The following is a 23,454-nucleotide window of genomic DNA, read 5'->3' as shown; positions in this document are numbered from 1 at the left end:
CCTAGAGTATGTCTGCATTTGATACAAAATAGTTTTGACAGTACCCCTCCTTTCTAATATCCACATTTAGCAAGCAAAGTGTTTGTGTTGTCCAATCTATATGGCTAGTAGGTGAGTCAGACAGAAAATCTGTTGAGCCAATTTGTCAGCGGCGCCGGCGTCAGCCCGCCTCGAGCTGCTCACCTAATAGGCCAGAGGTGGGCAACTCCAGTCCTCGAAGGCCTGATTGGTCTCATACTTTTTCTCCATCCCTAGCAAAACATTAATCAAACTGCATTCTAAACTGAAGTTCATGATTAGGTGATTATTGGAGTCAGGTGTGTTAGCTATCAAGTTTTTTTTAAGTTGGGTGAATCAGGTTGGACTGAGATGGAGTGAGTGCGTTGTTCAAGATGGACAAACAAAAGGCAAGACAAAGTGGTGCTACAAAACGCTATAAAGATGGTGCCATAATGTATGGTCCTCGTTTTGCGAGCTCCGACCTAACATTGCTATTTTTTGGACATTTAATTTTGGCATTTATTTTTACTTTATTTTCATGAAATGTATCCACTATCATTTATTATAACCGACAATGACTTTTGAAGATCAGATCTCAGTTATTTACCTCAATTACGGTTTCAACTTTGATGCATCTGCCCTGGGTTCTTTCTGTAATTCTACCCAAACACCAACTTTACAGTGGCAAGAGAGGGGGGATCCTGGAGAGGTTAAGTTGAGGGGAAAACCATCCACCTCTTACCTCCAATTGTCACGGTTCATGAATCCACTGCCTCCCTCTCTCTTTCTCTTTTCTCTTCTCTCTCTCTCTCTCTCTCTCTCTCGTGTTTGTGTGGGCGTGGTTCCCAATCTCGGCCTGATTGTCTGTGCCAGCTGGAACCACTTATCTTCCCTTTATATGTTCTGTAACCAGTGTTTCTTGTTGTCAGATCGTTGTTACTTCCCTGAGGTTGTGTTGTTACTTCCCTGAGGTTGTGTCGTGTGTCCGTGCTCATCTCTCGCCACCCTTGTGTGGATTATCTGCTGTGCTCCTTCCTACCTATCCGGACACACACCCCTGGATTTCTCAGCACGCTATCATCGGAAGATGCGCCCTAGTCCCTGGGTCTGTCTGTCCTGTTGCTGCTGTAAACTGTATTTATTAAACCATCGTTGCTTGCATCTTGCATCCGCCTCTGTATTGTCACACCAATCTCCTGGCCAATGTACAGTCACTTGATAATAAGATGTGTGACCACCAATCGTGGATCTGCTAACAACGGTACTCTCGTAACTGCAATATTTTCTGCTTTTCTGAAACATGGCTTTTGGACAAGATACCCCTCATGGCTCTCCAACTGGATGGGATTCTCCATTCACCAAGCGAACAAGACAGTGGAGTCAGGGAAATCGAGAGAGGGAGGGGTTTGCCTCTTCATTAACAACAAATGGTGTGCTGACTCGAGCGCAGTGGAAGTCTTAACCCATTGTTAAGACAGCTAACACTGATATCTTGGAATACCTGATGGTCAAACGTCGACCCTTCTACCTTCCGAAGGTGTTTCGTTGCCCGGGCGGTGTGTTTGGAATCATTGTCATGCTGAAAGACCCAGCCACGTTTCATCTTCAATGCCCTTGCTGATGGATGGAGGTTTTCACTCAAAATCTCACGATACATGGCCCCATTCATTCTTTCCTTTACACGGATCAGTCGTCCTGGTCCCTTTGCAGAAAAACAGCCCCAAAGCATGATGTTTCCACCCCCATGCTTCACAGTAGGTATGGTGTTCTTTGGATGCAACTCAGCATTCTTTGTCCTCCAAATACGACGAGTTGAGTTTTTACCAAAAAGTTATATTTTGGTTTCATCTGACCATATGACATTCTCTCAATCTTCTTTTGGATCATGCAAATGCTCTCTAGCAATCTTCAGACGGGCCTGGACATGTACTGGCTTAAGCAGGGGGACACGTCTGGCACTGCAGGATGAGTCCCTGGCAGCGTAGTGTGTTACTGATGGTAGGCGTTTGTTACTTTGGTCCACGCTCTCTGCAGGTCATTCACTAGGACCCTCCGTGTGGTTCTGGGATTTTTGCTCACCGTTCTTGTGATCATTTTGACCCCACGGGGTGATCTCTTGCGTGGAGCCCCAGATCGAGGGAGATTATCAGTGGTCTTGTATGTCTTCCATTTCCTAATAATTGCTCCCCACAGTTGATTTCCTCAAACCAAGCTGCTTACCTATTGCAGATTCAGTCTTCCCAGCCTGGTGCAGGTCTACAATTTTGTTTCTGGTGGTCTTTGACAGCTCTTTGGTCTTGGCTATAGTGGAGTTTGGACTGTTTGAGGTTGTGGACAGGTGTCTTTTATACTGATAACAAGTTCAAACAGGTGCCATTAATACAGGTAACAAGTGGAGGACAGAGGAGCCTCTTAAAGAAAGTTACAGGTCTGTGAGAGCCAGAACTCTTGCTTGTTTGTAGGTGACCAAAAACGTATTTTCCACCATAATTTGCAAATCAATTCATTCAAAATCCTACAATGTGATTTTTTTCTCATTTTGTCTGTCATAGTTGAAGTGTACCTATGTTGAAAATTACAGGCCTCTCTCATCTATTTAAGTGCACAATTGACTAAATACTTTTTTCCCCACTGTATATCCTGATGCCTAGTCACCTAACCCTTTTCATATCTATCTCTATCACTCTAGTATCCCTGAACATTGTAAATATGGTATTGGAACTGACCCAGTATATACTGTAGCTTACTTACTACTCGTTATCATTTTATTTGTATGTATTTGTTCTACCTTATGTTATTTTGTGGTCCTTCTGTAGCTCAGTTGGTAGAGCATGGCGCTTGTAACGCCAGGGTAGTGGGTTCGATTCCCGGGACCACTCATACGTAGAATGTATGCACACATGACTGTAAGTCGCTTTGGATAAAAGCGTCTGCTAAATGGCATTTATTATTATTATTTTTAATACTATGATTATATTGAACTGCATTGATGGGTTTAGAGGTGGCAAGAAAGGCATTTCACTACATGTGCATGCAACATTTAAACTTGAAACATATCTGATCACGCTCATGACAAATGACCTAAGATTGATGAAACACCATCGCAGGTGGAGGCTAGTAGGTCTACTTATGCAGAAGCTAACACTAGCAGATAGGGTTGAATGGTGGGAACCCAGAGATTTACCGCCCTCCCTTTTCACAGGATAAATAACTGTGAGAAACCAGTCAATTGTAGTAAATGATTTATATCAAGAGTATGATGTGAAATGGAACTGATAAATGATATGCAATGTCTAAATATAGCTTCTCCATGGCTTTCTCTCCGCTCTCAGCGTGATTAATCATCAAGGCTCATTGTGGAGACAGACCATCTCAGTACGGAGTGCAGTTCACAATGCATGTAGACATATCATCTCATCATGGTACAGGGTTTTCCTTGTGACAGGTAGGCCTACATTTGCTGCAGCATAGCCTATGCTACACTAATATAAGGACTGAATGAGTGTCTAATTTACCACTAATTTTGCAGCTCATATTCATTTTTTATTGTAAAGATGTATTTTTTTATTGCAGCTGCAGAGTTTTGAAACAGCCTGTCACTCGAATATCGATGAGTTTTAAAACAGCCTATCACTGGAATATCGATGAGTTTTGAAACAGCCTATCACTGGAATATCGATGAGTATTGAAACAGCCTGTCACTCGAATATCGATGAGTATTGAAACAGCCTATCACTGGAATATCGATGAGTTTTAAAACAGCCTATCACTGGAATAGTTTTGAAACAGCCTATCACTGGAATAGTTATTGAAACAGCCTATCACTGGAATATCGATGAGTATTGAAACAGCCTATCACTGGAATATCGATGAGTATTGAAACAGCCTATCACTGGAATATCGATGAGTTTTGAAACAGCCTATCACTGGAATATCGATGAGTTTTGAAACAGCCTATCACTGGAATATCGATGAGTTTTGAAACAGCCTATCACTGGAATATCGATGAGTATTGAAACAGCCTATCACTGGAATATCGATGAGTTTTGAAACAGCCTATCACTGGAATATCGATGAGTTTTGAAACAGCCTATCACTCGAATATCGATCAGTTTTGAAACAGCCTATCACTCGAATATCGATGCTTTAAATCGGAGCACCCTGAGCGGTCTTCCTCTCTCTCTCATCAATTCCATTGAAACGGCAAAATAGATAGTCCTGTTCAAGATTGATATATATACAGTTGAAGATGGAAGTTTACATACACCTTCGCCAAATACATTTAAACTCCATTTTTCACAATTCCTGACATTTAATCCTAGTAAAAATTACCTGTCTTAGGTCAGTTAGGATCATCACTTTATTTTAAGAATGTGAAATGTCAGAATAATATTGGCCCATTCCTCCTGACAGTGATGGTGTAACTGAGTTTGTGATGGCCACTCCAATACCTTGACTTTATAGTCCTTAAGCCATTTTGCCACAATTTTTTGAAGTATGCTTGGGGTCATTGTCCATTTGGAAGACCCATTTGCGACCAAGCTTTAACTTCCTGACTGATGTCTTGAAAGTTTGCTTCAATATATCCACATAATTTTCCTACCTCATGATGCTATCTATTTTGTGAAGTACACCAGTCCCTCCTGCAGCAAAGCACCCCCACAACACGATGCTGCCACCCCCGTGCTTCACGGTTGGGATGGTGTTCTTCGGCTTGCAAGCCTCCCCCTTTTTCCTCCAAACATGACGATGGTCATTATAGCCAAACAGTTCCATTTTTGTTTCATCAGGCCAGAGGACATTTCCCCAAAAAGTATGATCTTTATCCCCATGTGCAGTTGCAAACCATGGTCTGGCTTTTTTATGGAGGTTTTGGAGCAGTGGCTTCTTCCTTGCTGAGCGGTATTTCAGGTTATGTCGATATAGGACTCGTTTTTATTGTGGATATAGATACTTTTGTACTTGTTTCCTCCAGCATCTTCACAAGGTCCTTTGCTGTTGTTCTGGGATTGATTTGCACTTCTCACCTAAGTACGTTCATCTCAGAATGCGTCTCCTTCATGAGTGGTTTGGCGGCTGCGTGGTCCCATGGTATTTGTGCTTATGTACTATTGTTTGTTCAGATGCACGTGGTACCTTCAGGCGTTTGGAAATTGCTCCCAAGGATGTACCAGATTTTTTTTGCTGAGGTCATGGCTTTTCCCATGATGTCAAGCAAAGTGGCACTACGTTTTAAGGTAGGCCTTGAAATACATCCACAGGTACACCTCCAAATTACACAAATGATGTCAATTAGCCTACCAGAAGCTAAAGCCATTACATAATTTTCTGGGATTTTACAAGCTGTTTAAAGGCACAGTCAATTTAGTGTATGTAAACTTCTGACCCACTGGAATTGTGATACAGTGAATTATAAGTGAAATAATCTGTCTGTTCAAACATAAAGATATAAAACTGTATTTTTTTGTGAAGAATCAACAACAAGTGGGACACAATCATGAAGTGGAACGACATTTATTGGATATTTCAAACTTTTTTAACAAATCAAAAACTGAAAAATTGGGCGTGCAAAATTATTCAGCCCCCTTAAGTTAATACTTTGTAGCATCACCTTTTGCTGCGATTACAGCTGTAAGTCGCTTGGGGTATGTCTCTATCAGTTTTGCACATTGAGAGACTGAATTTTTCTTCCCATTCCTCCTTGCAAAACAGCTCGAGCTCAGTGAGGTTGGATGGAGAGCATTTGTGAACAGCAGTTTTCAGTTCTTTCCACAGATTCTCGATTGGATTCAGGTCTGGACTTTGACTTGGCCATTCTAACACCTGGATATGTTTATTTTTGAACCATTCCATTGTACAGTTTGCTTTATGTTTTGGATCATTGTCTTGTTGGAAGACAAATCTCCGTCCCAGTCTTAGGTCTTTTGCAGACTCCATCAGGTTTTCTTCCAGAATGGTCCTGTATTTAGCTCCATCCATCTCCCCATCAATTTTAACCATCTTCCCTGTCCCTGCTGAAGAAAAGCAGGCTCACACCATGATGCTGCCACCACTATGTTTGACAGTGGGGATGGTGTGTTCAGAGTGATGAGCTGTGTTGCTTTTACGCCAAACATAACGTTTTGCATTGTTGCCAAAAAGTTCAAATTTGGTTTCATCTGACCAGAGCACCTTCTTCCACATGTTTGGTGTGTCTCTCAGGTGGCTTGTGGCAAACTTTAACCTGTTACTCCTACCCCCTACTTTTTCGAACATTCTGTTAAAAATTGCGCAACATTTCAGCGCCCTGCTGCTCATGCCAGCAATATAGTATATGCATATGATTAGTATGTGTGGATAGAAAACACTCAAGACGTTTATAAAACTGGTTAAATCACGGCTGTGACTATAACAGAACGTGCGTTTCATCGAAAAGCGCAGGAAAATCTGATCACTGAAAATGGAAATATATATCCATCCGCCACTTCAACCCATTGATAAAGGCGAACCACAATAAATGGGGCTGAGGTTGCAATACCTACAGCTTCCACATGATGTCAACAGTCTTGTCATTAGCCTAGGCTTTGTTTCTTGGTCAAACGAAGAAGAGACAAGCCATTTGTTCAAGTCTCCGACTGGATATTTTGGTTGAGATTTACCCAGACATTATTTCCAGACGGACAGCTAAAGAATATACATCGCCTCGTGATCAATTTGGTCGCTCATTAACGTGTACTAATACCTAAAGTTGCATTACAAAAGTATTTCGAAGTGTTTTGTGAAAGTTTATCGTCGACTTTTCTAATAAAAAAAAATGACGTTACGTTATAAGACGCTATTTTTTTCCGTTTATCACACAGTCTTCATAGATCGATATCTAGGCTATATATGGACCGATTTAATCGAAAAAAAGACCCAATAGTGATTATGGGACATCTAGGAGTGCCAACAAAGAAGATGGTCAAAGGTAATGAATGTTTTATATTTTATTTGTGCGGTTTGTGTAGCGACGACTATGCTAATTATTTTGTTTACGTCCCCCTGCGGGTCTTTTGGGGTGTTACATGCTATCAGATAATAGCTTCTCATGCTTTCGCCGAAAAGCATTTTAAAAATCTGACTTGTTGCCTGGATTCACAACGAGTGTAGCTTTAATTCAATACCCTGCATGTGTATTTAATGAACGTTTGAGTTTTAACTAGTACTATTAGCATTTAGCGTAGTGCATTTGCATTTCCAGATGTCTAGATGGGACGCCTGCGTGTCAGATAGGAGCAAGAGATTAAACAACACTTTTTATGGATATCTTTAAGAAATGGCTTTCTTCTTGCCACTCTTCCATAAAGGCCAGATTTGTGCAATATACGACTGATTGTTGTCCTATGGACAGATTCTCCCACCTCCGCTGTAGATCTCTGCAGTTCATCCAGAGTGATCATGGGCCTCTTGGTGGCATTTCTGATCAGTCTTCTCCTTGTATGAGCTGAAAGTTTAGAGGGACGGCCAGGTCTTGGTAGATTTGCAGTGGTCTGATACTCCTTCCATTTCAATATTATCGCTTGCACAGTGCTCCTTGGGAGGTTTAAAGCATTTATACGGAGACTTTATTACACACAGGTGGATTGTATTTATCATCATTAGTCATTTAGGTCAACATTGGATCATTCAGAGATCCTCACTGAACTTCTGGAGAGAGTTTGCTTCAATGAAAGTAAAGGTGTCATGTTTTGTCATATATTGTCTTGTCATTATGCTTTCCCTTCTGTTCGTTTCCCCCTGCTGGTCTTTTTAGGTTCGTTCCCCTTTTTCTCTCTCCCTTCCTCTCTCTCTTCTCTCTATCGTTCCGTTCCTGCTCCCAGCTGTTCCTATTCCCCTAATCAATCATTTAGTCTTCCCACACCTGTTCCCTATTCTTTTCCCTGATTAGAGTCCCTATTTCTCTCCTTGTTTTCCGTTCCTGCCCTGTCGGATCCTTATCTATTGTTCACCGTGCTGTGTCTATGTATTGCCCTGTCGTGTCGTGTTTCCCTCAGATGCTGCGTGGTGAGCAGGTGTCTGAGTCTGCTAAGTTCAAGTGCCTTCCCGAGGCAACCTGCTGTTCAAGATCGAGTCTCCAGTCTGTTCTCGTCATTACGAGTGGAAATTGTGTTTTTTGATTGTATTTTGCTTTACTGGAATAAAGACTCTGTTTTCGCCAAGTCGCTTTTGGGTCCTCATTCACCTGCATAACAAAAGGGGCTGAATAATTTTGCACGCCCAATTTTTCAGTTTTTGATTTGTTAAAAAAGTTTGAAATATCCAATAAATGTCGTTCCACTTCATGATTGTGTCCCACTTGTTGTTGATTCTTCACAAAACAATACAGTTTTATATCTTTATGTTTGAAGCCTGAAATGTGGCAAAAGGTCGGAAAGTTCAAGGGGGCCGAATACTTTCGCAAGGCACTGTATATGAAATGCTTGTAATTATACATCAGTATTCCATAGTAACATCTGACAAAAATATCTCAAGACACTGAAGCAGCAAACTTTGTGAAAATTAATATTTGTGTCATTCTCAAAACTTTTGACCACGACTGTACATGTGATGCTGTATTAGCCTTATATGTATCTAATGAATGATGGGATATGCATTATAAGCTTCTAACGAGCCTCTGTCTAGTTGGGACCTGTGCTCCGATGGCCCATCTCCTTACAAAACGCTCCTTAGATCTTCAAGTCTTGCTGGACATTGTTTTTTGAACATTAAATAAAGCAGCCAATCCAACTCACTGGTAGTTTGAAAGCGGAGTGAACATGTGATGGTTGTGGGCTATGACAGTTATTTATTCAGACTATAACCATTCAATCTTTGTGAAGAGAAAGCCATCTGCACCTAATTCTATATTATTAATTCTATATTATTCAAGGATGTCATTGGAAAGATGAAGATAATAACTTATTTAAATTAACTGTCAAAAGTGAGGAAGGAATTTGTATTTGTATTGATTATGGATCCCCCCCAGCTCCTCTTCCTGGGGTCCAGCAAAATTAAGGCAGTTTATACTATTTTAAAAACATTACAATACATTGACAGACTTCACAACACTGTGTGCCCTCAGGCCCCTACTCCACCACTACCACAAATGTTAAGGAATGAGGGAACAATATAGAGAGAAATATAGAAAGAGGGGTAATAACATTCAAGGAAATATTATGAAAAGTACAGTATGTATACGTCAGCCTACTAATTATAAAAGAAAGACCTATTATATTTAACATTTTAAAATCAAATTCGCTAGCCTATATTTCTAACTTTGTAGGCCGCATGTGCTGCACCTGTCACACCCTGATCTGTTTCACCTGTCCTTGTGCTCATCTCCACCCCCTCCAGTTGTCACTTTATATCCCTGGTGTATTTATCACTGTGTTATCTGTCTCTCTGTGCCAGTTTGTCAAGTCAACCAGCGTTTTTGTGTCTCAGCTCCTGCGTGTCCCAGTCTCTCGCTGCTTGCCCTCCTGGTTTTGACCCTTGCCTGTCCTGACTCTGAGCCCGCCTGCCTGACCACTCTGCCTGTCCCTGACCTCGAGCCTGCCTACCGTTTTGTACTGTTTGGACTGGTTTATGAACTCTCACCTGTACCCGACCTGACTTTTGCCTACCCCTCTTGTTATAATAAATATTGGATATCGGTTTTTACATGGAATCCAAAGGGTTACATCTGCAACCAAAAATGCTGTCACGTTCTGACCATCGTTCGTATGTGTTTTCCTTGTTTTAGTGTTGGTCAGGACGTGAGCTGGGTGGGCATTCTATGTTGTGTGTCTGGTTTGTCTATTTCTATGTTTGGCCTGATGGTTCTCAATCAGAGGTAGGTGTTAATCATTGTCTCTGATTGGGAACCATATTTAGGTAGCCTGTTTTGTGGGTGATTGTCCTTGTTCTGTCTCTGTGTTACTTTGCACCAGTATTAGGCTGTTTCGGTTTTCGTGTTACGTTTTTGTATTTGATTCGTGTTTACTTTGTTTCATTAAACATGGATCGCAATAGCCACGCCGCATTTTGGTCTGACTCTCCTTTGCCTATAGAAAACCGTTACAAAAGCTTCTTCAAAGGGTTATCCTATGGGGACAGCCGAAGAAGATTTAGAGTGTATGCACGCATACGTCGTGTGTGCATTTGTGTGTGTGCATGCGTGAATGCAAAAAGTTTGTGTATGTGTTTGTGTGAGTGTGTGTATACCTGTAGGTACGTGATCCTGTTCTGCACCAGGTTAGACAGGTCCCTGGCCTCCTTCACCCTCCAGTCTCCAACTCCGTCAGCCTGGCTGAGGTAATACAGGTCTGTCATGATGGACCTGCACACACACAAAAATAGAAGCTATATACAGAGAGTACCAGATCAATGTGCAGGGTAATAGCTATATACAGAGAGTACCAGATCAATGTGCAGGGTAATAGCTATATACAGAGAGTACCAGATCAATGTGCAGGGGTAATAGCTATATACAGTTAGTACTAGATCAATGTGCAGGGGTAATAGCTATATACAGAGAGTACCAGATCAATGTGCAGGGGTAATAGCTATATACAGAGAGTACCAGATCAATATGCAGGGGTAATAGCTATATACAGTTAGTACTAGATCAATGTGCAGGGGTAATAGCTATATACAGAGAGTACCAGATCAATGTGCAGGGGTAATAGCTATATACAGAGAGTACCAGATCAATGTGCAGGGGTAATAGCTATATACAGAGAGTACCAGATCAATGTGCAGGGGTAATAGCTATATACAGGGAGTACCAGATCAATGTGCAGGGGTAATAGCTATATACAGTTAGTACCAGATCAATGTGCAGGGGTAATAGCTATATACAGAGAGTACCAGATCAATGTGCAGGGGTAATAGCTATATACAGAGAGTACCAGTACCAGATCAATGTGCAGGGGTAATAGCTATATACAGTTAGTACCGGATCAATGTGCAGGGTAATAGCTATATACAGAGAGTACCAGATCAATGTGCAGGGGTAATAGCTATATACAGTTAGTACCAGATCAATGTGCAGGGGTAATAGCTATATACAGAGAGTACCAGATCAATGTGCAGGGGTAATAGCTATATACAGAGAGTACCAGATCAATGTGCAGGGGTAATAGCTATATACAGTTAGTACCAGATCAATGTGCAGGGGTAATAGCTATATACAGAGAGTACCAGATCAATGTGCAGGGGTAATAGCTATATACAGAGAGTACCAGTACCAGATCAATGTGCAGGGTAATAGCTATATACAGAGAGTACCAGTACCAGATCAATGTGCAGGGTAATAGCTATATACAGTTAGTACCAGATCAATGTGCAGGGGTAATAGCTATATACAGAGAGTACCAGATCAATGTGCAGGGTAATAGCTATATACAGAGAGTACCAGATCAATGTGCAGGGTAATAGCTATATACAGGGAGTACCAGTACCAGATCAATGTTCAGGGGTAATAGCTATATACAGAGAGTACCAGATCAATGTGCAGGGGTAATAGCTATATACAGAGAGTACCAGATCAATGTGCAGGGGTAATAGCTATATACAGAGAGTACCAGTACCAGATCAATGTGCAGGGGTAATAGCTATATACAGAGAGTACCAGTACCAGATCAATGTGCAGGGTAATAGCTATATACAGAGAGTACCAGTACCAGATCAATGTGCAGGGTAATAGCTATATACAGAGAGTACCAGATCAATGTGCAGGGGTAATAGCTATATACAGAGAGTACCAGTACCAGATCAATGTGCAGGGGTAATAGCTATATACAGGGAGTACCAGTACCAGATCAATGTGCAGGGGTAATAGCTATATACAGAGAGTACCAGTACCAGATCAATGTGCAGGGGTAATAGCTATATACAGGGAGTACCAGATCAATGTGCAGGGGTAATAGCTATATACAGAGAGTACCAGATCAATATGCAGGGGTAATAGCTATATACAGAGAGTACCAGATCAATATGCAGGGGTAATAGCTATATACAGAGAGTACCAGATCAATGTGCAGGGGTATTAGCTATATACAGAGAGTACCAGATCAATGTGCAGGGGTAATAGCTATATACAGAGAGTACCAGATCAATGTGCAGGGGTAATAGCTATATACAGGGAGTACCAGTACCAGATCAATGTGCAGGGGTAATAGCTATATACAGAGAGTACCAGATCAATGTGCAGGGGTATTAGCTATATACAGAGAGTACCAGATCAATATGCAGGGGTAATAGCTATATACAGAGAGTACCAGATCAATATGCAGGGGTATTAGCTATATACAGAGAGTACCAGATCAATGTGCAGGGGTAATAGCTATATACAGAGAGTACCAGATCAATGTGCAGGGGTAATAGCTATATACAGAGAGTACCAGATCAATGTGCAGGGGTAATAGCTATATACAGGAGTACCAGTACCAGATCAATGTGCAGGGGTAATAGCTATATACAGAGAGTACCAGATCAATGTGCAGGGGTATTAGCTATATACAGAGAGTACCAGATCAATGTGCAGGGGTAATAGCTATATACAGAGAGTACCAGTACCAGATCAATGTGCAGGGGTAATAGCTATATACAGAGAGTACCAGATCAATGTGCAGGGGTATTAGCTATATACAGAGAGTACCAGATCAATGTGCAGGGGTATTAGCTATATACAGAGAGTACCAGATCAATGTGCAGGGGTAATAGCTATATACAGAGAGTACCAGATCAATGTGCAGGGGTATTAGCTATATACAGAGAGTACCAGATCAATGTGCAGGGGTAATAGCTATATACAGGGAGTACCAGTACCAGATCAATGTGCAGGGGTAATAGCTATATACAGAGAGTACCAGATCAATGTGCAGGGGTATTAGCTATATACAGAGAGTACCAGATCAATGTGCAGGGGTAATAGCTATATACAGGGAGTACCAGTACCAGATCAATGTGCAGGGGTAATAGCTATATACAGGGAGTACCACTATCAGATCAATAGGTACTTTAGGTAGATATGTACATGAAGGCAGGGTAAAGGGACTAGGAATCAGGGTAGATAATAATAATCATTTGAATAATAAGAAAACAACGGGCCAGACAGGGAAAACCATAAGTCAAGTACACAGCACTGACACTTCAGTTTCCCACCTCTGAAAACCAGCACGCCTCAAATCATTTTAGTGACCCACGTCAGTCACATTATCAGGGTGGGAAACCGCCTGACCACAAGCACACACACACATATAGTATAAAGAATGCTTCACTCCACAATTTTGACATTACATTACAAAGTATCAATGGCAGCTAGTGCAGAATTATTTTACAAAATTAAAATAAAAACCCTATGCACAAGAAAATAATCAACACAATAAAAACTCTAACTTTAAAATATGCATAGTCATGTATGACACACACACACACACACACACACACACACACACACACACACACACACACACACACACACACACACACACACACACACACACACACACACACACACACACACACACACACACACACACACACACACACACACACACACTCACACACACACACACACACAGAAACATTCAAACACTTCCGCATGTTCTCTAGCATTTTTTATCCTAAACCACAATGCGAAACCGTGTCATACTCCTTTACCCAGAACCCACCGTGGATCTATCACAGTCTCCCTGTGTGAGAACTACAAGTGTCTGTTAGCCGCTGAGTTGTGTGAGTGTGTTTTTGTGTGTGTGTTTTTGTGTGAGTGTCTGAGTGATTGCTTGTGAGTGTGTGTGTGTTTTCTGTGAGTGTCTGAGTGATTGCATGTGTGTGTGTGTGTGTTTTGTGTGAGTGTCTGAGTGATTGCGTGTCTGTGTTTTTGTGTGAGTGTGTGTGTGAATGTGAGTGTGTGTGTGTGAATGAGTGTGTGTGTGTTTTTTTGTGTGAGTGTCTGAGTGATTGCCTGTGTGTGTGTGTGTTTTTGTGTGAGTGTCTGAGTGATTGTATGTGAGTGTGTGAGTGATTGTGTGTGTGTGTGTGTGTGTGTGTGTGTGTGTGTGTCCTTCTATGAAGCCAGTGAGGGTTTCCCCGGCCCAGCGGTTTAATGCGACTGGTGGAGGCTGCAGGCTGGAGATGGGGGTTTAGTTGACGGGTGGCTAAGCTGAGTGGCCCTGAGTACTGATTACCCGCTCCAATTGTTGGGCAATTACTGTCCCATTTACAATTACCCAATAAATCAACAGGCAGGCGGAGGGATGTAGTAGAGAGGGTGAGAGGGAGACAGGGAAGGAAGGAGGTAGGTATGGAAGAGAGCCGGGGCCCCTGCTGTATTACAGGGCCGATGAACTACATAAACGTGTGACTCATGTCGCAACCTCTCTCTGCTCTCTCTGACCTCTAGGCTGAAGCCAACACAGAGGAAGACAGAACACCTGGGAGAGTAGAGTGGTAAGGGAAGGTGTGTATGTGCATGTTTCTGTGCATGTCGGCGGACAGCCTGTGGAAGGGTTTATAGATGTACAGTATGTGTGTGTGAGAGAGAGCATGTGTGCATGTGTCTCTGACCTCTGCTGGTGTCCCAGGTCTTGTATCAGGGTGTCAGCTTGTCTGGGCCTTTCCCCAGCCTCCACATGGCCCAGCTTCTTCACCTCGCTGCTGACAAAGTACCAGAGCTCCCTCACACCGTTCTCCACCCTCCGCCTCAGCTCCTCCTGGGTGGGGCCCGGACCTGAATGGTGGTGGAGGGAGGAGGGGGGGGGGGGTGAAATAAAGAACGATGGGCAGAAAGGTAACTGTCATTGAACACATGGGAGTTTTAGGAGAAGACTGGATCGTCTGTCAATACTAATCTCTCCCTCTCAACCTCTCTCTCTCCCAATGTGATGCTTTGACTCCATTCATGTACATTTGATCATAAGAGTTTTAATGTATCTGTTATGTCTACACAGAGACACACACACAGAGACACACTCACAGAGACACACAAAAACATACACACACACACACACAGACATACAAACACAGAGACATACACACAGACAAAAACACAGAGACATACACACAGACAAACACACAGTGCAATCCACAAAGAGCAATACACACACACACACACACACACACACACACACACACACACACACACACACACACACACACACACACACACACACACACACACACACACACACACACACACACACACACACACACACACACACACACACACACACACACACACACACACACACACACACGCACGCTCTCTCTCTTCCTTTCTTCCTGTGACACTACTTCTATTCCCACCTAGCAGCCAACCCTCTGACACGCACCTCTTATACACACACACACGTAAGCAAACAAAAAGCACTCACAAAAACACAGAGACACACATGTTTTCCCTGTCAGATGAGTTTAGCTGCTAACATAGACCAGGCTAATCATAATCCTAGGCTATCTGACCCACCGCCTTACCTCCTTACTCTCTGGGACTCTGTAGCTTCCACCTCCTCTGCCCCCATACATCCCTCCCTGGCCTCCCTGATCCCCCTGGCCTGCTCACCATCTCCGGTCAGTCTCTGGAAGCTGTGTATCTTCTGCTTGGCTCTGGTCAGCTGGTCTTCCAGGGAGCGTAGCCTCCCCACAGCCAGGGTCCCTCCCTCTTCTACCTGGCCCTCAGGTATCCTAACACAAGAGACAGGGGGAATAGAGAGAGAGCAATGGGGTATCAGAGTGGGGATGTGTGTGTTTGTTTTTCTACATCTTTGTTAGCTGTGTTAGTATATGAGTCAGAGCTCTTTTACTGTGTGTGTGTGTGTGTGTGTGTGTGTGTGTGTGTGTGTGTGTGTGTGTGTGTGTGTGTGTGTGTGTGTGTGTGTGTGTGTGTGTGTGTGTGTGTGTGTGTGTGTGTGTGTGTGTGTGTGTGTGTGTGTGTGTGTGTGTATTTCTCTGTGTCTGTCTTGATTAAATGTGAGCAGAAATCAAAGAGCACTCTGTTCAATAGTACATTATTTTGGTGAGCAGATTTGCAGCTGAATATCTCACAAAGCCTAATTGCTAATTAGAGTCTAAATGATGTTTGGGCGTCCTTTTGGTACATTTAAAATGCTCATTGCGTTTTTTTCACTAATGAGTATTTGTAAAGTATAATGAACCCTACAAAACTGTATGTCTGCCCTGTTTCGTTGTTTATAGTGTGCTATAGTGAACAGTAACATCTCTCTTCATTCCGTTTGTCTTTCCTGAACATCTCAAATGTTGACCTGTTCATTATAACACAGGTGTGCACACAAACGAAATGCAAGCGTGCAAGAACACACACACACACACAAATCCTATTTCCCATAACCCTTAACCCTAACCCGTACCCTTACCTTAACCCTTACCTTAACCCAGAAACCTAACCTTAACCCTAACACTAGCTCCTAAACCTAAAAATAACCCTAGCTCCTAAACCTAAAACTAACCCTAGCTCCTAAATAACCAAAATTTGACCAATTGGGGACATTTTGTGGGTCCCCATTTGGTCAAATGTAGTTTATTTACTATGGTCCCCACAAGTATAATTAAACACGTAGACACACAATATATTTTACTATCCTTTTGGGGACCTAAAATTGATTTCCTTTCAAAATCCTATTTTCCATAAATCCTAACACTAAATGTCATGCAGGTGAAAGAGGACCCAAAAGCGACTTGGCGAAAACAGAGTCTTTAATCCAGTAAAGTAAATACAAACAAAAAAACACAACTTTCACTCGAAATGACGAGGACAAACTGGAGACTCGATCTTGAATAGCAGGTGAACAGCAGGTTGCCTCGGGAAGGCACTTGAACCAGACAGACTCAGACACCTGCTCACCACGCAGCATCTGAGGAAAACACGACACGACAGGGCGATACACAAACACAGCACGGTGAATTCTAGACAAGGAACCGACAGGACAGGAACGGAACACAAAGGAAGAAATAGGGACTCTAATCAGGGGAAAGGATCGGGAACAGGTGTGGGAAGACTAAATGATTGATTAGGGGAATAGGAACAGCTGGGAGCAGGAACGGAACGATAGAGAGAAGAGAGAGCGAGAGAGTGAGAGAGGGAGGGGAGAGAGGGATAGAAAGAGGGAAAGAACCTAATAAGACCAGCAGAGGGAAACGAATAGAATGGGAAGCACAGGGACAAGACAAGATAATAAATGACAAAACATGACAGTACCCCCACTCACCGAGCGCCTCCTGGCGCACTCGAGGAGGAATCCTGGCGGCAACGGAGGAAATCATCAATGAGTGAACGGTCCAGCACGTCCCGAGACGGAACCCAACTCCTCTCCTCAGGACCGTAACCCTCCCAATCCACTAAGTATTGGTGACCCCGTCCCGAGAACGCATGTCCATGATCTTATGTACCTTGTAAATAGGTGCGCTCTCGACAAGGACGGGAGGGGAGGGAAGACGAACGGGGTGCGAAGAAAGGGCTTGACACAGGAGACATGGAAGACAGGATGGACGCGACGAAGATGTCGCGGAAGAAGCAGTCGCACAGCGACAGGATTGACGACCTGGGAGACACGGAACGGACCAATGAACCGCGGAGTCAACTTACGAGAAGCTGTCGTAAGAGGAAGGTTGCGAGTGGAAAGCCACACTCTCTGGCCGCAACAATACCTTGGACTCTTAATCCTGCGTTTATTGGCGGCTCTCACAGTCTGTGCCCTGTAACGGCAAAGTGCAGACCTCACCCTCCTCCAGGTGCGCTCACAACGTTGGACAAACGCTTGAGCGGAGGGAACGCTGGACTCGGCAAGCTGGGATGAGAACAGAGGAGGCTGGTAACCCAGACTACTCTGAAACGGAGATAACCCGGTAGCAGACGAAGGAAGCGAATTGTGAGCGTATTCTGCCCAGGGGAGCTGTTCTGCCCAAGACGCAGGGTTTCTGAAAGAAAGGCTGCGTAGTATGCGACCAATCGTCTGATTGGCCCTCTCTGCTTGACCGTTAGACTGGGGATGAAACCCGGAAGAGAGACTGACGGACGCACCAATCAAACGACAGAACTCCCTCCAAAACTGTGACGTGAATTGCGGGCCTCTGTCTGAAACGGCGTCTAATGGGAGGCCATGAATTCTGAATACATTCTCGATAATGATTTGTGCCGTCTCCTTAGCGGAAGGAAGTTTAGCGAGGGGAATGAAATGTGCCGCCTTAGAGAACCTATCGACAACCGTAAGAATCACAGTCTTCCCCGCAGACAAAGGCAGACCGGTAATGAAGTCTAGGGCGATGTGAGACCATGGTCGAGAAGGAATGGGGAGCGGTCTGAGACGACCGGCAGGAGGAGAGTTACCCGACTTAGTCTGCGCGCAGTCCGAACAAGCAGCCACGAAACGGCGCGTGTCACGCTCCTGAGTCGGCCACCAAAAGCGCTGGCGAATAGACGCAAGAGTGCCTCGAACACCGGGATGACCAGCTAACTTGGCAGAGTGAGCCCACTGAAGAACAGCCAGACGAGTGGAAACAGGAACGAAAAGGAGGTTACTAGGACAAGCGCGCGGCGACGCAGTGTGCGTGAGTGCTTGCTTAACCTGTCTTTCAATTCCCCAGACTGTTAACCCGACAACACGCCCATAAGGAAGAATCCCCTCGGGATCAGTAGAAGCCACAGAAGAACTAAACAGACGGGATAAGGCATCAGGCTTGGTGTTCTTGCTACCCGGACGGTAAGAAATCACAAACTCGAAACGAGCGAAAAACAACGCCCAACGAGCTTGACGGGCATTAAGTCGTTTGGCAGAACGGATGTACTCAAGGTTCTTATGGTCTGTCCAAACGACAAAAGGAACGGTCGCCCCCCTCCAACCACTGTCGCCATTCGCCTAGGGCTAAGCGGATGGCGAGCAGTTCACGGTTACCCACATCATAGTTGCGCTCAGATGGCGACAGGCGATGAGAAAAATAAGCGCAAGGATGAACCTTATCGTCAGACTGGAAGCGCTGGGATAGAATGGCTCCCACGCCTACCTCTGAAGCGTCAACCTCGACAATGAATTGTCTAGTGACGTCAGGAGTAACGAGGATAGGAGCGGACGTAAAACGTTCTTTTAGAAGATCAAAAGCTCCCTGGGCGGAACCGGACCACTTAAAACACGTCTTGACAGAAGTAAGAGCTGTGAGAGGGCAGCAACTTGACCGAAATTACGAATGAAACGCCGATAGAAATTAGCGAAACCTAAAAGCGCTGCAACTCGACACGTGACCTTGGAACGGGCCAATCACTGACAGCTTGGACCTTAGCGGAATCCATCTGAATGCCTTCAGCGGAAATAACGGAACCGAGAAAAGTAACGGAGGAGACATGAAAAGAGCACTTCTCAGACTTTACGTAGAGACAATTCTCTAAAAGGCGCTGTAGAACACGTCGAACGTGCTGAACATGAATCTCGAGTGACGGAGAAAAAATCAGGATATCGTCAAGATAGACAAAAACAAAGATGTTCAGCATGTCTCTCAGAACATCATTAACTAATGCCTGAAAAACAGCTGGCGCATTGGCGAGACCAAACGGCAGAACCCGGTACTCAAAATGCCCTAACGGAGTGTTAAACGCCGTTTTCCACTCGTCCCCCTCTCTGATGCGCACGAGATGGTAAGCGTTACGAAGGTCCAACTTAGTAAACCACCTGGCTCCCTGCAGAATCTCGAAGGCTGATGACATAAGGGGAAGCGGATAACGATTCTTAACCGTTATGTCATTCAGCCCTCGATAATCCACGCAGGGGCGCAGAGTACCGTCCTTCTTCTTAACAAAAAAAGAACCCCGCCCCGGCCGGAGAGGAAGAAGGCACTATGGTACCGGCGTCAAGAGACACAGACAAATAATCCTCGAGAGCCTTACGTTCGGGAGCCGACAGAGAGTATAGTCTACCCCGAGGAGGAGTGGTCCCCGGAAGGAGATCAATACTACAATCATACGACCGGTGAGGAGGAAGGGAGTTGGCTCGGGACCGACTGAAGACCGTGCGCAGATCATGATATTCCTCCGGCACTCCTGTCAAATCGCCAGGTTCCTCCTGAGAAGTAGGGACAGAAGAAACGGGAGGGATGGCAGACATTAAACACTTCACATGACAAGAAACGTTCCAGGATAGGATAGAATTACTAGACCAATTAATAGAAGGATTATGACATACTAGCCAGGGATGACCCAAAACAACAGGTGTAAACGGTGAACGAAAAATCAAAAAAGAAATAGTCTCACTGTGGTTACCAGATACTGTGAGGGTTAAAGGTAGTGTCTCAAATCTGATACTGGGAAGATGACTACCATCTAAGGCGAACATGGGCGTAGGCTTCTCTAACTCTCTGAAAGGAATGTCATGTTTCCGAACCCATGCTTCGTCCATGAAACAACCCTCAGCCCCAGAGTCTATCAAGGCACTACATGTAGCACCCGAACCGGTCCAGCGTAGATGGACCGACAAAGTAGTACAGGATTTTGATGGAGAGACTTGAGTAGTTGCGCTCACCTGTAGCCCTCCGCTTACAGATGAGCTCTGGCTTTACTGGACATGAATTAACAAAATGTCCAGCAACTCCGCAATAGAGGCACAGGCGGTTGGTGATCCTCCGTTCCCTCTCCTTAGTCGAGATGCGAATCCCTCCCAGCTGCATGGGCTCAGACCCTGAGCCAGAGGAGGGAGATGGTTGCGATGCGGAGCAGGGAAACACCGTTGATGCGAGCTCTCTTCCACGAGCCCGGTGACGAAGATCTACCCGTCGTTCTATGCGGATGGCGAGAGCAATCAAAGAGTCCACATCTGAAGGAACCTCCCGGGAGAGAATCTCATCCTTAACCACTGCGTGGAGTCCCTCCAGAAAACGAGCGAGCAGCGCCGGCTCGTTCCACTCACTAGAGGCAGCAAGAGTGCGAAACTCAATAGAATAATCCGTTATGGACCGTTCACCTTGGCATAAGGAAGCCAGGGCCCTAGAAGCCTCCCTACCAAAAACTGAACGGTCAAAAACCCGAATCATCTCCTCCTCTTTAAAGTTCTGGAACTTGTTAGAGCAATCAGCCCTTGCCTCCCAGATAGCTGTGCCCCATTCTCGAGCCCGGCCAGTAAGGAGTGAAATGACGTAAGCAATCCGAGCTCTCTCTCTAGAGTATGTGTTGGGTTGGAGAGAGAACACAATCTCACACTGCGTGAGAAAGGAGCGGCACTCAGTGGGCTGCCCGGAGTAGCAAGGTGGGTTATTAACCCTAGGTTCTGGAGGCTCGGCAGGCCAGGAAGTAACAGGTGGCACGAGACGTAGACTCTGGAACTGTCCAGAGAGGTCGGAAACCTGAGCGGCCAGGTTCTCCACGGCATGGCGAGCAGCAGACAATTCCTGCTCGTGTCTGCCGAGCATGGCTCCTTGGATCTCGACGGCAGTGTAACGAGCGTCTGAAGTCGCTGGGTCCATTCCTTGGTCGGTTCCTTCTGTCATGCAGGTGAAAGAGGACCCAAAAGCGACTTGGCGAAAACAGAGTCTTTAATCCAGTAAAGTAAATACAAACAAAAAAACACAACTTTCACTCGAAATGACGAGGACAAACTGGAGACTCGATCTTGAATAGCAGGTGAACAGCAGGTTGCCTCGGGAAGGCACTTGAACCAGACAGACTCAGACACCTGCTCACCACGCAGCATCTGAGGAAAACACGACACGACAGGGCGATACACAAACACAGCACGGTGAATTCTAGACAAGGAACCGACAGGACAGGAACGGAACACAAAGGAAGAAATAGGGACTCTAATCAGGGGAAAGGATCGGGAACAGGTGTGGGAAGACTAAATGATTGATTAGGGGAATAGGAACAGCTGGGAGCAGGAACGGAACGATAGAGAGAAGAGAGAGCGAGAGAGTGAGAGAGGGAGGGGGAGAGAGAGGGATAGAAAGAGGGAAAGAACCTAATAAGACCAGCAGAGGGAAACGAATAGAATGGGAAGCACAGGGACAAGACAAGATAATAAATGACAAAACATGACAACTAAACCTAACCTTAACCCTGAACCCTAAACCTAACCCCTAACCTTAACCCTAATCCTAACCCCTAACCTTAATCCTTAACCCTAATCCTAACCCCAAACCTTAACCCTTAATGCTAATCCTAACCCTAACCTTAACCAGAATCCCAATCCCTAACCTTAACCCTAATCCTAACCCCTAACCTCAATCCCTAACCTTTACCCTGACCCTAACCTTAACCCTTAATGCTAATCCTAACCCTAACCTTAACCAGAATCCCAATCCCTAACCTTAACCCTGACCCTAACCTTAACCCTTAACCAATGATGGAATGGCCATCTGGAACAGCGGGACTTTTCCCGGTGGGCCGCTTGACAATTGGGGCCGATGCAACGCAAAATATGAATAACCCCAGCCCCCGCTAAAATAAAAATAACCAAGTGCTGTGTGTCTGACTGGCCCAGGTGAGTGGGCTGTCGGCCCACTGCCGTTGGGTATTACATCTGTCAGCCTCTCTCTCCCAGCCAATTACTTTTGGTCCAGTCCATTCTAACTTTACCTGAGCCCTGCCCCTTTCCAATCTCTGTTAAGTGGTGACATTTGGATAAATAGTGAAGTGGAGCAGGTGGACAAACAAAAAGAGAAAAAATGTAAAGGTGGTGCTGAAAAGCGGAGAGAGAAGTTGAGGCTGATGCAGCCAAATGTTTTAAAATAACAAATTATTAATTTGCTGCCGGTACCAGTCAATCATCTCAGACTAGTGAGCCTGGAGGCACTGGCAGCAGAGAGCAGAGAGAGCAGCCCATTGAGCCCAGTGAACCAGTTCAACTGTTAGTCGAGGTTTTGCAGCTGAAGCAGTAAGACTGAAGACAATAGCAATAAGATAAGCAATGCTTGGGTTTGGCTAGCTGGCTATTTAGCTACAGTGGAAGTTGGAAGTTTACATACACCTTAGCCAAAACTGTGGCAAAATGGCTTAAGAATGAACATATCAGACTAAGTGACCCAAGCTGCAGCCAAGGTCTAAAAAGTCAATGAACCCAAAAGGCAACACAAGGTTGAAGACAAAGAAGAAAAAAATGATACCCATGTCTAAGCGGGTGAATTCAAGCCGGACCACCTAGCCTCTTCATCGAATCGGGGTATCTACACTGTTTCATTCCTACGGTGTGAGCTCTGAACTACAGAGCTGTCTGTCCTCAGGAGACCCCTTCCAGAGCAAGGGTGAGCAATCAGACCACTAAGCCAAAAGGACACTGACATCGTGAGGACAACCAGAGAGTTGCCGGAGAAGTGCGTCATTGAGAAGCCTAAACGACCCACGCAGAGCTTCCCCTTTGAGACCTCCAACACGTAATTACATCATTATATTCTGACCCATAAGAGCGGCAGTTCGGGGCAAGGCTAGGGTTAAAATAAGCATAGCTGACAAATGCACCCAAATGTATATTTCTCTCGTGTACTTTC

The 23,454-nt window shown here is 44.6% G+C and overlaps 1 protein-coding gene across 1 annotated transcript in view; it reads right to left on the bottom strand.

Annotated features, from left to right (window-relative positions):
- LOC123995379 (alpha-(1,6)-fucosyltransferase-like) overlaps positions 1–23,454 on the bottom strand; it is a 207,580-nt gene that overhangs the window by 40,585 nt on the left and 143,541 nt on the right. The window contains exons 3-5 of the mRNA XM_046298936.1: positions 15,542–15,663; positions 14,548–14,710; positions 10,201–10,315 (exon numbers count right to left, since the gene is read on the bottom strand). Of these exons, the coding sequence (XP_046154892.1) occupies positions 10,201–10,315; positions 14,548–14,710; positions 15,542–15,663 (400 nt within the window). The remainder of the gene's footprint in view (positions 1–10,200; positions 10,316–14,547; positions 14,711–15,541; positions 15,664–23,454) is intronic.

Source organism: Oncorhynchus gorbuscha, linkage group LG14, assembly GCF_021184085.1.
Source record: "Oncorhynchus gorbuscha isolate QuinsamMale2020 ecotype Even-year linkage group LG14, OgorEven_v1.0, whole genome shotgun sequence".
NCBI classification, from domain to species: Eukaryota; Metazoa; Chordata; class Actinopteri; order Salmoniformes; family Salmonidae; genus Oncorhynchus; species Oncorhynchus gorbuscha.
This window is presented reverse-complemented; position numbering and strand designations above follow the sequence as displayed.